We start from the raw sequence: 17,312 nt of genomic DNA, 5'->3' as shown, positions 1-17,312 counted from the left end.
GTCATCTGATCGATACATTTTTACATGTTTCTTTTTAAAGACACCTTATTTAATATGCATTGTTGACTTATTAACATTGAACTTATGACCAGCAGCACCATAAGTCATGCCTGAATGAAGCTTATCTAACACGTGTTTTCTCTGTAAAACACATCATGGTCTTCTTGAGCTTAGAACACTAGATAGCACTTCAGCACTAGGTTTGGGGGTCATTTTAAAACAGTGACATCACCACAAACAAATCCCAGAAAAATGGGGCACTAAATATGCCATGGAAAGGACACTTTACAATGTGAGAGTTGAAACAAGAAGGCAGAGCTAGCATTGCCTCATTCAACCTCAGTTGGGAAAGTGTACCTTTCCCAAAACTCAGATTTTTTGCCATTCTGTGCAAGCCTGTGAATGACTGCACAAGCACCATGAGTATTGATTTGGGGGTTCCAAATAAATTTTAGCGAGTGGGCAAATAACGAAATCTGTAAATGATGAGGATCAACTGTGGTTTCAAATTGGTATCTAATAGATAAGGACTATTTTAAATTCAGGACATAAAACGAGGAGGTCCTAGAGGTTTGTTGCTAGGAGACAGAAATTCATAGACTCAACCATTGTCTAAGTAAGATCTCTTGCTATGGATACTAGCTTTTGGAATTTTGAGGGCAAAGAATCTCAGTTATTTCTTTTTAGAAGGATATGCTTTGTGCTAAGGAACAGCTAACACAGACCATTGTGCCATTCTTAACTTTTCAGAATTCAATTGTAGTTATCCTATTTTTTTCTCCACCAGTGTATTTTAGGTTTAGATAAACTTTTAGCCATATGTTTATGTTACTATATGGATCTATATTCAGAACTTTGGGAAATAAAGGCATATCACTCATCACAGATCTGGAGTTAGATGCAGTAAATGGATGAGACTTTGGGTTTTCCCCTTGTGAGGTGAAATGAAGGTGCTTTGTATAGACATGAGTAATTTTGAAAGTGTGTATTGGAAGAAGGAAATGTATATAAATACAGGGTAGTAGACTGAGGCTCCCCAACAATTCTAGACCAACCTTGATAATTCTAAACCATTCTCTGTCCCATTCCCCTTGTCTTGACTGGTTTACAGATGTGAAAGACTAGCCATTAAGGACCAGTAAACTCAGCATGAGATTTGTTGGAGTTCCTGGGAAGGTGAAGTCATTATCTCTCCTGGTAGATGTGAGCAAGGACTCCTATAGGCCTAATTCCTGCTGGTAAACTCTGTGACCAAGAGGGGAACCAGACATGGGTAAAGCTAAAGCTGTAGACAGTAGAATGGAGAGTCAGGAAAAAGCTTTGATTTCCTAAAATTGTTTGAGGAGCTAAATAAATTCAGAATCTGCCTATGGAAGCCAGCATAATGCTTCCCTAAAGATGCCAATGTCCTAATCCCCAGAAACTGAATATGTTTTACCTTACATGGCAAAGGGGACTTTGAAGATATTCCTGAATTCACAGACCTTGAGATATGGGGGAGTCTCCTGAGTTATCCGTGTGAGTCCAGTTTAATAACATGACTTCTTAAAAATTGAAAAGGGAGGTAGAAAATGGATCAGAGAAAGGATAGGGAAGAAGAAAGAAGAGAAGAAGCATAAGAAAGACTCGACCTGCATTGCTGGTTTTGAAGATGGAGGAAGGGGAGCCGTGAGCCAAGGAATGGGGGTAGCCTGTAGGTAGGGAAAGTCATAACATAATTCGACATAAATGTTAAAATTTCTCTTTAAATATCACTGTGTGATTCTTGACATATTGGGGCTTTCTCACAAAATCATACTTACTCAATTTATTGCAGAGGGACATGTAAAAAACAATTGTTGGGGAGGGTAGTCAACACTTCATCAGAACTAAATTTATAATGTAGACAGGGATGAGAAACAACATAAACCTTATAATGAAGTTTTTGAAACTGGAGTTCTTTATATTGTTTCTAATTTACCATAATACATTTTTTACAAAAAACTTTTGTTTAAAATATCTCAAAAATGCTTAGATATTAATCAATATACAATAGAACTAATGATAGTAGATATGGATGTCTCAGTACAAGTCTCAGAGATAGCTTTCCAAAATTCCCCATTAAGCATATTTTTTCTTGCTTGTTTTGTAATTGTAGATGTGCATTTTATTCTACATATGTTTAAAACACTACAAGTAGTCATTTTGTGCAGTTTTTCATTGATATTTTTCTGTATATTTACCTTTTCTGTTTTTCATTCCTTCCTGTAGTTTGACAATCTATGTGGGATCTTTTTTTCCTATCTTAATACTCAAAGTATTTCTCTTAGGATAGGTCTGTTCATTATAAAATGTTTGTGTATCTGAGAAATGTCTTTTATTTTGGCTTTGTTTATAAGAAATATTTTTCACTGCATGTGGAATTCTAACATGACCGGGTTTTTCACCCCCAGTACTTTAAAGATGTCATGCTATCATTTCCTTCTTTTTTGATAGCCACAGGCTTGGAAATCCTCCTTAAATGTAATGTGCCCTCTTTTCCTCTGACTTCTTTTAAGAATTTCTCTTCTTAATTTTGGTTTTGTTTCAACAGTTTGTCAATGATGTGCCTGTATTAGTCTGCCAAAGGGGTGCTGATACAAAGTAACAGAAATCTGTTGGCTTTTATAAAGGGTATTTATTTGGGGTAAAAGAATACAGTTACATGGCCTTAAAAAGAGTCCAACTCAAGGTTGGTTTCTCACCAAAGCCAGTTGCCATGTGTTGAAGCAAGATGGCCGCTGGTCTCTGCCTTGTCTCGCCTTCCTGGGCTTCCTCTTCCTCTTGAGGCTCTGTGGGCCCAGCCATTCCCCATCTCAGCCGTAGGCTGGCATAGGGCTTGTCTTTCAGTGCATCCTCTCTCTCAGCTGCAAACTAGCAAGTGAATGGCTCATTTCTCCCCAGGGCCAAAAATGACGGTGCTTTTTCTCTTCCCACTTATCTTCTTGAGTGAGTATCCAATTATTTCAGCCCACCAAGGAGGTGGGGATTCAATCTTGAGTCACACCTTATTGATGTAGTTGATTCAAAAGCCCTAAATTGATCTTATCGATCAATTTTATCAAATGAACTTAATCAGAGCCTCTCACTGAATTTAATACAAGCAAAAGGTATCACACCCAGAGTAATGGATTAGTTCATAAACATAATCTTTCTCTTTTGGGGATTTGTAAATAATCTCAAACTGTCACAGTGCCTCAGTATGATTTTCTTTGTATTGACTTTGCTTGAATCTGGAATATATTCAGCCAGCATCTCTTCAGATATTTCTTCTGCCTCATTCTCTGCCTTATTCTCTAAGACCATGGATGCCAATTAAACATATGTTAGACCTTTTCATTGTATCTCTCACATCTCTTACTGGGTTTTTTTGGCTTCTTTTTTCTTTGCTTGCTTCAAGTTGGCTATTTTCTATTGATGTGATTGCCAGTTCACTAGTCATATCTTTTGCTGTGTCTCATCTGTAAGTAACATGTGGTGATTAATTTTCATTAATTTATTGTTTGCTATAGAATTTCTGTTTAATTTTTTATAGATGCCAGTTTTCTGGTACAATTTTTTACCTTTTTATCAGTTATCTCACTATTTTGAACATATTAATTGATTATTTTAAAGAGGTTCAGTATCTAAATCACTTACAGATCTTATTTTTTGGTGTCTGTTTTTTCTCTTGTTTTTCAGTCTTATACTGGTCTGTGGATTGTCTGGTAATTTTTAATTGAGTGCCAGTCCTTGTATAAAAAATTATGGAGGTCCCATGTTGCATATTATTTCCTTGTTCCTGATAAGGATGTTCAAACCTCCCTCTTATAGAGATTTAGATAAGTTAAGGCTGTATTTTATTTGGTAAGATTCTGAATACCTCTAGTTCTTCTCCACTCCTAGGAAATAGCTCTTTAAGGCTCAGTCTGTTCACTGTGGATCCTTTCTCTTGTTGGTTCTAGAACTACAGTCTTTTTCTGCTAAGGTACTTAGTCTCCCACCTCAGGTTTTTCTGGAGTCCAGCAAATGTTCTAAGAGAGTAACTAGTCATGTATTAGGCTCAATTCTACACCCACTCTTCTTTCCAGGATTTTGACTCCTCAACTACCATTTTGTCTCTCCACATTTCCCCTCAAAACCACCAAAAACTTTACTGATTCTTTGTATAAAAGTAGCAACCTTTGACACAAGTCTGTAACCTCTAGCCCTATACAAACGGATATATGCCCCCAGAGAAAAACCTGCCACAGTGTTAGCCCAGCTCTTTCAGTTCATATCACTTCAGAATCCTGGCTAACTCAGTTCTAGTTGCATCAGCAGCTTTCTAATGAATTTAAACAAATATATTCTGCATTTTATTGAACATGTCTAATTGTTTTTCACAGAAGCATTGTTGTACTGCAAAAGGTTTTTTTCCATTATTCTTAGAATCAGAAGTCTGCTATAAAATATTTGCTGACTTTTGTGCCACCATTTCCTACAAAGGCTACTATTTGAATTGTGGTAGTATTCTACACTAATTACTATTCCCACCTCCCAACATTTAAGTAATCTTATTATTCTAATAGATGTTAAGAGAGCTAAAACTATAACACTCCCTAGTTCTAGGCAGAAAACAATGTTTACAAGAAAATGCAGTTTTCTGATTTTTTTTCTTGCTTGTATAGTGCCAGCTTTCCCTTGTAATACTCTTACTGTATTTCATTTATTCTGAAATGTTCATCATTTACATGTGTACTCTGAAAACAAGAATGTATTTAATCACTGTTATGTTGACACAATAACGTTCTTGCTTAATTGGTCATAAAATAATGGTGCATCTTATAATTGATGCATCTTAGGTTTAGTTATACAGTATTCCCTTACCGTATGTACACAAGCAAATACAAATATATTGTTCTCTCTTCCCCTTTTTTTATGGACTAACAATAGCACACTCATTTATGCCTTGCTTTTTTCACTTAACCGAGTCTTGTGGCTTCCTATATAGGTACACACAGAGCTTCCTCACTGAAAAAAATAAATTCTTAGAATTTAAATTTATGAAACTTCATTTTTTATATAGTCCCATATTGAGGGATACATTTAAGTTCCAAATTTTTCTGTTTGATTTAGGATTATTTTTTCTTGATGAAGTAACTCATTATTTAATGTTCCTTTTTATCCTCAGTATTGCTCCTTTTTCTAAAGTCTGCTTTATCTGATATTAATAAGGTCATTTCCAGCTTTCTTTTGATTCATGTTAGTACAGTATATCTTCTTTTTTTTTAAGCTTTATTTTATTTATTTCTCTCCCCTTTCTCCCCCCCCACCCTAGTTGTCTGTTCTCTGTGTCTATTTGCTGTGTCTTCTTTGTCTGCTTCTGTTGTTGTCAGCAGCACGGGAATCTGTGTTTCTTTTTATTGCATCATCTTGCTGTGTCAGCTCTCCGTGTGGGCGGCGCCATTCCTGGGCAGGCTGCACTTTCTTTCACGCTGGGCTGCTCTCTTTACGGGGCACACTCCTTGCGCGTGGGGTTTCCCTACGCGGGGGACACCCCTGCGTGGCAGGGCACTCCTTGTGCGCATCAGCACTGCGCATGGGCCAGCTCCACACGGGTCAAGGAGGCTCAGGGTTTGAACTGTGACCTCCCATGTGGTAGGCAGACACTCTATCCACTGGGCCAAGTCTGCCGCCCCAGTATATCTTTTCCTATTTTATTTTTTACCTATGTCATTTTTAGATTTGATTTCTTCTAGACAACTTATTATTTGGGTCTTGCTTTTTTATTCACTCTGAAAAACTCTGCTCTTAATGGGAGTCTTTACATCATTCACATTTAATGTAATTACTGATATGGTTGGATTTAAATCTGCCACCTTGCTAGTTTCCTTTCTGTTCCATCTGCTGTCATTACTTGTTTCTCTTTTGTTGCCTTTTGGGCTGAGTACTTTGTATGATTTGATATTTATCTCCACTATTGGATATACCTTAATTTTTTAGTGGTTGCTCCATGGCAGTAATTCTCAACCAGGAGTAGGGTTAACCCCAAGGACATTTTTGGTTATCGTTAGTGCGAGAGTTCTGTTGACATTTAGTGAGTAGTAGCCAGGGATGCTTTCCATAACAAAGAATTATTGAGCCCAAATGTCACTTGGTCCACTGTTCAGAAATATTGCTTTAGAGTTTACAGTTTGCATCTTTAATTTATCACAGTGCATCATTAAATTCATAGATAATGATAAACTTAGAGCAGTATACTTTGATTTCTTCCCTCCCTCCCATTTTTTGTGCTATTGTTGTTATCATTTCTATGTGGGAATTCCTTCCAGGCATGGTTGAACAAGTTACCGTTTTCCCCAATCCTAGAGAAAATGGAGGAGATGTACTGTAATTCTTTGGTAAGAATTAGTCCTTAATCAGCATAGGATGTTAGTGGTTCATAGATTCTACTAATGTCAAACTGAAAACAAGAGCAGGAAAGGGTGATATGTGGAGTTGAGAGTTATTATTGACACTTAAGTCATTCTTTCCTGAGGCTGTTCCCTTGTGTTTTTCTGGCCCTGTCTGCTGTTTCAGATGACTCATTCTTGCAAATAAAATAAATAAGTCTGTTTATATGCACAATATACTTTACACAAATTCTATAAGTGGTGTTCTAGAAAATAATGAATTTTTGATGCGTATCGTTTTCAAGAACAGTTTTCCTTTTGTAATAAGCACTGTTAGTTGCATGATTTCTTCACTGCTATAATCATTTGACACCATATTTCTCTCAATAATGTCTGAACTTTTTTTTTTTTAAGATTTATTTATTTGTTTGTTTGTTTCTCTCCCCTTCACCCCCGGTTGTCTGTTCTCTGTGTCTATTCTGTCTGTTCTCTGTGTCTATTCGCTGTGTCTTCTTTGTCTGCTTCTGTTGTTGTCAGTGGCACGGGAATCTGTGTTTCTTTTAGCTGTGTCATCTTGTTGTGTCAGCTCTCCGTGTGGGTGGCGCCATTCTTAGGCAGGTTGCACTTTCTTTCACGCTGGGCGGCTCTCCTTACAGGGCACACTTCTTGCGCGTGGGGCCCCCCTACTCGGGGGACACCCCTGCGTGGCAGGGCACTCCTTCTGCGCATCAGCACTGCGCATGGGCCAGCTGCATACAGGTCAAGGAGGCCCGGGGTTTGAACCTCGGGCCTCCCATGTGGTAGACGGACGCCCTAACCACTGGGCCAAGTCCGCCGCCTGAACTTCTTTTTTATACCACCTGCATTTCAGTTGCTGCTTCTCCTACCCCTGAACATGCCATTATGGGAATGTCTAATCTGCCCATTTTGGAGGAGGAGATATGTTTTATGTGTTTAATGGGTCTTGTTAGGGACCGTAGTAGAAATTTCAAGAGTGTCTATGTTTTAGATCATAATCTTGTCTCATAATTTTCTTACTACCTAGTTAGAGTCTGTAATCAAATCTTAGCTTGTTTCTCCCAACTGTGATCTAGATCGCCAAAGAATAGAGAATGTCCCTAACTATTAATCTTATATGTATTTTTCATTTAGGAAAGGCACATTCTTCCCTCCGTAACATAATTAGTAGTAATTTGGGTTTTGGAATCTGACGGACAAGAGGCATGTATAATACCAATTTTGATACTTTGGCAAATTTTAACTTTCTGAATCATAATCTTCTCATTTTAAAAATATATTTGACAACAACAATAGTAACTCCTGAACCACCGGCCACCATGTTATCTTTCCTCAGCTTCGTGGGGCACCAACAGCACACAGCCCATGAGATGCCGTATTATACAGATGAGGATGTTACAGTGAGTTTAGAGTGGTAGGCAGCTGTGGAGTCAGTAGAGAGCCAAATGGAAACTCTTACAGAAGCTGAAAGAAGCTAAAGCATTTTAAAAACATATTAGATGGACCAAAAAAGGATAGCAGCAGATCCTGGTGCACGCCAGCTGCCTGTCTGCGAGTCCCCACAGCCACCTTCTATCCCATAGGTCCCACTCTTAGAGCTTCAGGAATAAGGTTTCATAACAACTACCTTCCTGGTGGTGACCCCCCATGCCACCTCCTTGAGAGCTGTACTATTTCTCTGTAATAAATTCCTGTAAAATTCTTCCCTTTCAGCTACTTTCCCCATTCACATATAAGAAGGCAGTATTAACATTTATTACACTGCTTGCTCTGATGTATTTCCAAAATTACTTACATTGTAAAATAAAAATAAACACTTGAACACTTCAATAAGGATGCCATGGTTGGTTTGACTGTTTTTTCTTACATGCAAGAGAGAGGGGGGAATGATTTAATTATTATTTATGACATTAAAGTTATATCTGGGTTTTTGTTACTAAAATATATATATATACTCCACACACACGCACTTGAAATAATATAAAAAATAACTACTACTCCTTGGGGAGTTGAAAATTAAATGACAAAATGCATATGACTTAACAGTGCTGGGCACATAAGCGGCCTTCAAGAAATGTTAGCCCTTATCGTTATCATCATTGGCATATAGAGAATGTGGTCTAGAAATTCTTGAATTCTTTCCTTGTATGGTTTTTGGCAACTTTGTTACCTTACAATAGTGACATCTCTGAATATTATCATTAATTTTCTTGCCCTCTAACTATAATCAGCTGAAATATTTACCTTCACCTTAGAAATTTTGTTGATATTCTCATTTAACTACGTGCTATTTGTTTTGCTTTAGGTCAGAGATGCGTGAAAGTGGAAGACATGGCAGAGAACTGGAAGAACATTTCTGCTTTTTAGCACTTCCTCAGAGTGATGTGGCTGAGATATATCAAAATGGCATAAGTACCAAAGCATCTACATTAAAGATATTAGGAAATCCTTTTCTTGGAATTTACATATTTAGACATGTTGATGTCGCCTTGAATTATGCTCATAGTAGAAACATTACTGTCGAAAGTATTATCATTTTTAAGGTAGGCATAATAAAAATAAATATTATGGATAGTTTGCTTTAAATTGACCTGCATATATTTTCTTCTCAATATGAACTATTAGCATGCTTACATTGCATTATATTAAATAAATAATTATATTTATTATTAGTAATGTCATCATCATTAGAGCCTTTATTTGGGTATGCAGCACAAAGCATAATTCCTAGGAAAAAGCTATCTTTGTGTTCCCAGTGTACAACTTCTTTTTGCCATGAATGACCTTTTTCCTTCTTTGTTTAGACCATAATTCATACCATAGTGTTTTAAGTGACTTTCTCTATAAAGTGTTTTATTAAATCTGACTTAAACTAAAGTTATTAAGCTCTTACAGTTTAGTTTAATAGTTTTATACCAGTGTTAATTTCTTAGTTTTATTAAGTGTATCATGGTTATATAGATATTAAGAAAAGCTAAACACAGAGTACAGGCACACCTCAGAGATATATCAGTTTCAGAGCACTGTGATAAAGTGAATATTGCAATAAAGTGACTTCCATGAAGTGTGTGGTTTCCCAGGATATATAAAAGTTATGTTTACACTATACTGTAGTCTTGTAAGTATGCATAATTATTTTTTAAAAAAACAGTATGCATACTTTAATTAAAATATAATACAAAGACAAAGTGAATGCATACTGTTGGACAAATGGCGCCAATAGACTTGCTTGATGCAGGATTGCCACAAAACTTAGTTTGTTTAAAAGAAAAAAAAAGCTCAGTATTTGTTAGGTACAATAAAGTGAATCACAATAAAATGAGCTATGCATGTATATGGAAACTGAACTATTTTTGCAACTTTTCTGAAAATTATTTTTAAATTGAAGAAATAACTGTTACAGTAGAATCTCCAGTATCAACAAATTGGTTAAGATGTACTTTGTGGTTAATTGCAGCTTTGCTGGAGTAGGTAGGCAGGATCCTCATGTGTATAAGGACAACTTAAGATGTTTGTACATCCATGTAATACCATGGTTCATGAAACATAATTCCTTAAATTTTTAGATCTCAAATATTATCAAATTAATAAAGCATATTTTATTTTTATGTTAAAATAGTAGTATATATTTATTTTAGACTAAGAAGCTTCAAAAAGCCCATTAACCACAGTTAATTTTTTGTATACCCTAATTAGTCTTCTCTTCATGCATACAGATATCCATGTATAATTGTAACTAAAATACAAAAATTCTTGCTTTTTACATATTATTTTATGACTTGCTCTTTTTGCTGAACATAAAATCAACTTTTTCTATATTGGTAAATATTCTTTTATAATATGCTTTTAAATTGGCTGCACAGTATTCCATTGGACAGCTCTACATTAAGTTTGCCTAACACATTTTCTCATTTTGGGTTAGGAGTTACTTGGTTTGGGTTTTTTTTTTTTGCACTTTTAAATAATACTTGGATCATTTTTGTAGCTTTCACTTTTACACACACCTGTGATTATTTGCTAAGAATCAGTTGGTTAATTCTTTGATGTCACATTAGGAGTCAAAGGGTATATACACCTTCACAACTTCTTATTTGAAATGCCCAGTTGTCCTGTGAAAGGTTGTGCTAATTGACATTTCCATCCACAGTATATGGGAATGCTTGTTATCTCATACCCTCGCTAACCCATACTAATACTTTTTTAAAAACTTTGGCAGTCTGATATGTAATGGTTTCTCATTGGTTCATTTTATTTCCTTTTTTCTTTTTCCTTTATTTTTTGGTTATTTACATTCTGTAAATATTTGTTGCCTATTTATACTAATGAATTGCCTTAATATTATTAGTCTTTTGCCAGTTTCTTGATGTTTTCTTATTCTTTTTCTGGTTGATTGGCAAGTATTTTCAATTCATTAAAGTATATCTTGAAAGCTAGACTTTTATCTGTACAATGTTTTCTTCTTAATTTTTTAAAAAAGATTATTTATTTCTTCCTTCCCCTCATTGTCTGCTGTCTTTGTCCATTAGCTGTGCATTCTTCTGTCTTTCTCTTTAGGTGGCACCAGGAACCAATCCTGGGACCTTCCAGAATGGGAGAGAGGTTCTCAATCTCTTGCTGCTCCTCACCTCCCTAGTCTGCTATCTCTTCTCGTTCTGTCATCTTGCTGCACCAGCTCTCCACTCAGGCCAGCTGCCCGAGCAGGCCAGCACTCCTCTTGGGCCAGCTCATTGCACAGGCCAACACTCCACATGAGGCAGCTCTCTGTTCAGGCCTGCTCGCCACATAGGCCAGCTTGCCCTCACCTGGAGACACCAGGAATTGAACTCTGGACCTCCCATATTGTAGACGGGAGCCCAATCCCTAATTATTTTATTTTGGAATAATTTTAGATTTACGATAAAGTTGCAGAGATAGTACAGAGAGTTCCCATATACAATTCACTCATTTTCCCCAACATTCGCATCTTACATAACCATGGCACATGAGTTTAATTTGGGAAAGAATTGACACTATATAACTAGGTTAAATTATCCCATTCTTCTGGGACATGGAATGTCTCCCCATTCATATCCTTTATTTCTTTAACAATAGTTTGTCATGTTTTTCTCTTTGAAGTATGAGAATTTAAGTGTCTTGGTGTATTTAATGGATTTTTTTTTTTTAGGTTCTCTTTGGAAAAGTGAAGAAAATTCAGCCTTCTGTGGATAAAAACAAAGTTTCTTTGGATCCTTCTCCTAATTTTGATTGCCATATGTCTAGAAGTATACCTTCTCTGAAAGATAATGTTGAACTTCAGGCTTACAGTTCAGCAGTATGTTAACTTTTTGGTTCATTTCACTGCTTGAAAGTCATATGCTTCACATTATATGTTATAAGACTTAAAGCAACTTTCTAAAATTTAAATGAACATCCTTAATTCCTTCACTATAATATGACCTTAAACAAATAGTGAAAACTGTGTTAATATTTGTGATCTGGAATCTTAAGAAAGTTTCAAATTTATCTATAACTTTGTTTAAAGTGTAATGGCACCTTTGGTTTAAATGTTCCATAGATTATTTCTTAATTTACAGAACATAACAAATTCTGTGTTTTTTTGTTTGGTTTTCTTTTTTTTAAGGAGGTACCAAAATTAAACCCGGGACCTCATATATGCAAAGGAGGCGCTCAGCCTCTGAGCTACACCGGTTCCCCCATGTTCTCTTTTAAACAAGGCTATTTTGTAACAATATCATTGATCTTTTGTACTTTGTAAAAGAGTAAAAGATTATATTTAAGGCATTAAGTGAAACAGTAATGCTATTGTATGTTGCTCAGGCACTTAGTGGACCTTTACTCTTCTGTATACATACTTCCACATATAAAATGTATTAAACTATTGTTATTTTCCTAATTAACGTTTCCTACCAAATAAAATATAGAATATGGTTAAGAGCATATGCAAAACGTTTAACTGACAATGGGAAAATAGTTTTTATTCAAAAATACATTGTATGCTTCTGCTGATATTGATAGCCTACCAAGGGAAAAAATGAATGATGGGGAAAAAATAACTTTCATATATCTTCAAAAGCACTGTGGTTGAAAAAGGCAGAAGGAGGAGGTACATGGAAGCAGATGTATAAATAACATTATGCAAGCGTATAGATTTTTTTTTAAATAAGAGCTTGCTGAAGTCTGGTTGCCAAAATTAACTGGCAAAAAAATGTTCTCTTTTTTCTTCTTTATCTTTCAGGTATACTTCTATGAATACAATGTTCTTTTGAGGCCAGTAGATAAACCTAGGCAGTGTCTTCCATATGCAATAGTAACAGTAAAATTTATTGGTCAAAAAGTAGATAATGGACACCTTATGACATCTTTGCGATTCCTCTCAACAGGATTTCCTAAGAGGGCTGGTAAGATACATGTTATTATTCTTAAGTAGCATTTGTGCTGGTCTTAAAATTTTCTGCATACTTTCTGATACAGTATGAATCTTTTTTAAAAGTTAGGTTTTATGAACTTTCTATTTTATATATGTAGAATCATATTGCATATATTTTGTGACTTACTTTGCTCAGTGTTGTGTTTGTGTGGTTCTTCCATATAAAACTGTAGTTCAGTTATTTTTAGTCATTTTTTTTTTATAGTATTCCACTGTGTAAATATTCACTATTCTACTGGGAATATTTTGGCATTTAAGAGCTTTTATCATGTTCCATATATTGCTGTTACATTTATGTACATATCTCTTGATGCATATGTGCAAGAGTTTTTCAGTAGGATATGTACTAACTCCAAGAATTTGTAGTTTAAAACAGAAGATGTCAAATGATTTTCCAAAGTGGTTACATTGGATTTCCTTTCTCCCAGAAGTATATGAGAATTTCTCTTGCTCTGCATCCTTGCCAAATATATTTTTGTTTCTGACAGTCTTATAAGCATGAGATGGCATCTCATTTTGGTTCTAATTTGCACTCTCCTGTATAATAAAGAGTTTAACGATCTCTGCTTCCTTCCCAACACTTGGTACCATCAGAGTTTTTCATTTTTTTTCTACTTGAGTGAGTGTCAAATCACATCCCATTGTGGTTTTATTTTGCTTATCTCCAGTTACTGGAGAGGTTAAGAATCATTTTATAAGTGTATTGACCATTTAGAGTTCCACTTTTCTGGAATTGCTGGTGAAATCTTTCGACGATTGAACTAATTGTCTTATTTTATTGATCTGTAGGAATTCTTTAAATAAATTGGGTACCGGATCTTGGGTCAGGTATAAGTGTTGCCAAGTATTTTCTTCAACTTTTTACCTTGTCTTTGTACCTTTCTTTGAATGTCTCTTGATGAATAGGAATTGTTACTATTATGTGTGTTAGTTTTCTTTTTGTCATTAGAGCTACTACACTTATCTTATTTTAAAATGCTTTCCCGGCACCATGGACATGAAAATATTTTTCTGTTGCCTTTTAATAAAACTTTATAGATTTGCTTTCCCATTTTAGTCTTATCCACGTAGAAATGTCCTTGGTCTATGATATGACAAAGGGTCCTAACTTATTTTACCTTACATATGGATACCCATTTGGTTCAGTGCCAATTTGTGCAGATTCCATTTTCCCTACTGATCTGCAGTACCACCTCTGTAATAAATCATTTGGCCACAGGTGCTGCAAAGATCTCCTACTGGGCTCTCTGTTTAGTTCTCTTCACCTTTTGCCTATCCTTATACCAGTAGCATAGCCTTAATTACTCTAGCTACATTAAAAATGCTGATGTACAAAGAGCAGTTCCTGTATCTTTTTTAAGAATTCTTTGTTTTGGACCCTTTGCTGTCCAAATAAATTTTAGAGTTAGCTTTTCAAAGTTTACCAACAAAACTATTAGAATTTTGATTTAAATATATAGAGAGATAAATGCAAATATAAATATGGATATATAGATTAATTTGTGGAAAGTTAATGACTTCATTTTATGGCATGTTATTTCTCTCCATTTATTTTGGTTTTCTCTAATGTATTTCTATTTCATAATTTTTTCTTTAAGGTCTTATGTGTCTTTTATTCTTAAGGATTTGATATTTTATGCTATTTTAAATGGTGTCTTTTTAATCTAAGAAAAGTTTTATTGTTGAGTGAACATGAAGCCATACCACAGTGAATATCATAGGCAGTCAAGTGATTACAGAGCCAGAAGGCAGTCTCACCCATTTGTATAGCCAGGCAAATACAGCCATTACATGTGCGGCCTCAAAATAACTGAGAAGAGGACTTGACGGCACCATTTGTCACACATAGCTCTTCCTAAATTCACCAGATAATTGTGGTTTCTGTGTTTGCTAATTGCCTTTATCCAAAGAGTAACAAAACTTCCCATATCTCTTCAGTAGGTAGAATTTGGAACCAAGCACCACTCCCTGGAGATGGGAGCTAAGAGTGCATGCTTCCTTGTTTCAGGAAAGTCAATCTCCAGTACTTGAGAAAGACATTCCTGGATTGTAAAGCTCACAAAAGGCTTATTTAGCTTTTAAAAGATTTACATATGTCACAAAGGAACAGAGAAATAATTTATAAGTTTTCCAAAGAAAATATTTTAAGAAAATGGGAGAGTTGGGGAGGAGTCTCTTTCCTTTTTTGCACTGCAGAAAATTGTTTTTTTCTTTACAAATTTATTTGCCGTTAAAATATGCTCAGGCTTGATATTATAAATCTCTTTTTAATAAGAGAAACTAAGGATATAGAATATTTATAACCCAGTGAGCTATACAGAGAACCTTCCTCTGCATTAAAGAGGTCGAGACAAAGGGATTAGATAGAAGTGTTAAACTGTTGGTTTTAAAGTGTCAAACAACCAGTCCCGTGATGCTCTGCCATTTTCTCGCCTAGGAAAAGGACTTTTTGGTTATCTAAGAGGGCCGTACATGGGATGTGACCTTTAACCGCTAGGCTTCAGGAGGTGTGCGTGGTAGCAAAAAACATATTCAATCTTATTTTTGCAGAGTATAGTATTCTTTCATTACATATGTTTGTGTTATTTTTCACATCGTGGTAAATAACATACCTAATGTATTTTTTTTTTTTTTTAGATTTATTTATTTATTTAATTCCCCCCCTCCCCCGGTTGTCTGTTCTCTGACTATTTGCTGCGTCTTGTTTCTTTGTCCGCTTCATTGTCGTCAACAGCACGGGAAGTGTGGGCAGTGCCATTCCTGGGCAGGCTGCACTTTCTTTCGCGCTGGGCGGCTCTCCTTACGGGGCGCACTCCTTGCGCGTGGGGCTCCCCTACGTGGGGGACACCCCTGCGTGGCACGGCACTCCTTGCGCGCATCAGCACTGCACATGGACCAGCTCCACACGGGTCAAGGAGGCCCGGGGTTTGAACCGCGGACCTCCCATGTGGTAGATGGACGCCCTAACCACTGGGCCAAGTCTGTTTCCCCCTAATGTATTTTTTAATTTTTATTGTGTTAAAACACACATAATACAAAATCATTTTAACCATTTTTAAGTTTACAATTCTGTGACATTAAGTATATTGACAATATTGTAACCTTCACCTAAATGGCATCTTTTTAAAGTTTTACTTTCTAACTTTTTGTTGCTGGTATAAGGGAGTTCATTGGATTCAAAAGTGTGTACAATTCAGTGACTTTTAGTATATTCACAGATACGTGTAACCATCACCATAGTCAAATTTAGAACACTTTCATCACCCCATAAAAAACTATTTAACTGCTGCAAACCTCTTTTCCCTTATACTCTCTAGTCCTAAACAGTATGGTTCTGTAGTGTATTTATTGTTAATTTCTAGTCTAAATTCAGCCAAAACATTTTTCACTTTTTCTGTCATTTTATCATCTGTCTCTTTAAAGACAGACAATGTTATTTAATTTCTTTGGATATTTTTAAGTTTTCTTATTTTTTCTTTTTATGCATAGAATTCTGTGTATCTGCCTAATTATTATTTTTTTGCTAGGAGCTTGATACCTGTTAAATAATAGTAAGGTTAAGAACTAATCTAGTATATTCCCTCATGAAATTTGTTATTTGATGAGGCATATCCCAATCAGTGTGAAGCATTCAGGAGGTTAAGGTAGCTCTCCCAGGCTCCATAGTTAGACACTTTGCTATCAGTTCTTCACCACTGTCTCACTTTACTTTCCACATTCTCCCTCAACTACAATACTTAAATTGAAGAAAATAGAAATGGACCTTTCCCTGCTTTTACTCTGGCCCATCCACAAGCTTATAGCTTATTACTCTAATGAAAGGATGATGCCTTTCAGGATGATAAACTTTGGGGAATACTTGTTTTATCCCCAAAGTCAAGGCCACATGCATTATCTCTCTCTAGATACTCTAGATAGGCATTATCCACTACACTAGTAACATGGCTGTTTAAGTAAAATTAAAAATTTAATTCCTCATGCATATCAGGTAGGTAGTTTCAAAGTGCTCAGTAGCCAGATATAAAACATTCCCCTCATCACAGAATATATGGTGCTGGTAACTATCGTTATGCTTCATAGATTGTAATCTGGTTTTGTTACAGTTTTTCTTGTTTTATTGAAGTTATTGGATTTGTTCTGCTTTTCATTTGTTATTTGGTGGGAATGTCAAAGAGGGAAGAAAAATAAAAATGTCTTTATTAAGTTTAAAGAGACCATGTAGCACAGGTGATTAAGATTCTTTTGCTTATAAACAGTGTGATCTTGGGCAAATTACTCTTAACACTTCCTAAATTGAGGATATTTTAAAGACTACGTGAATTAATGTACATAAAGCACTTAAAACAGCACCTGTCATCCACTGAACTCTCTCTATTAGTTATTAATATGCATTTACCACATTTACAATAAAGTGGAAGCATTATACAAACTTTAAGTTTCTTTTCCCATGTTGGTATGTATTAATCTCAGTCTTTTTAATGGCTGCATTACATACC

General features: G+C 35.7%; 1 protein-coding gene across 2 annotated transcripts in view; it reads left to right on the top strand.

The window, feature by feature from the left end:
* Positions 1-17,312, top strand: part of TEX15 (testis expressed 15, meiosis and synapsis associated) — an 89,585-nt gene that overhangs the window by 55,491 nt on the left and 16,782 nt on the right. For both annotated transcript variants that reach the window (XM_058290100.2, XM_023583688.3), the window contains 3 exons: positions 8,695-8,932; positions 11,554-11,700; positions 12,625-12,787. In XM_058290100.2, coding sequence (XP_058146083.1) covers positions 8,695-8,932; positions 11,554-11,700; positions 12,625-12,787 — 548 coding nt within the window. The remainder of the gene's footprint in view (positions 1-8,694; positions 8,933-11,553; positions 11,701-12,624; positions 12,788-17,312) is intronic.

This window comes from Dasypus novemcinctus, chromosome 29 (genome assembly GCF_030445035.2).
Source record: "Dasypus novemcinctus isolate mDasNov1 chromosome 29, mDasNov1.1.hap2, whole genome shotgun sequence".
In the NCBI taxonomy this organism is placed as follows: domain Eukaryota; kingdom Metazoa; phylum Chordata; class Mammalia; order Cingulata; family Dasypodidae; genus Dasypus; species Dasypus novemcinctus.
Note: the sequence above shows the minus strand (reverse complement) of the source record. Positions and strands in the feature narration are given on the sequence as shown.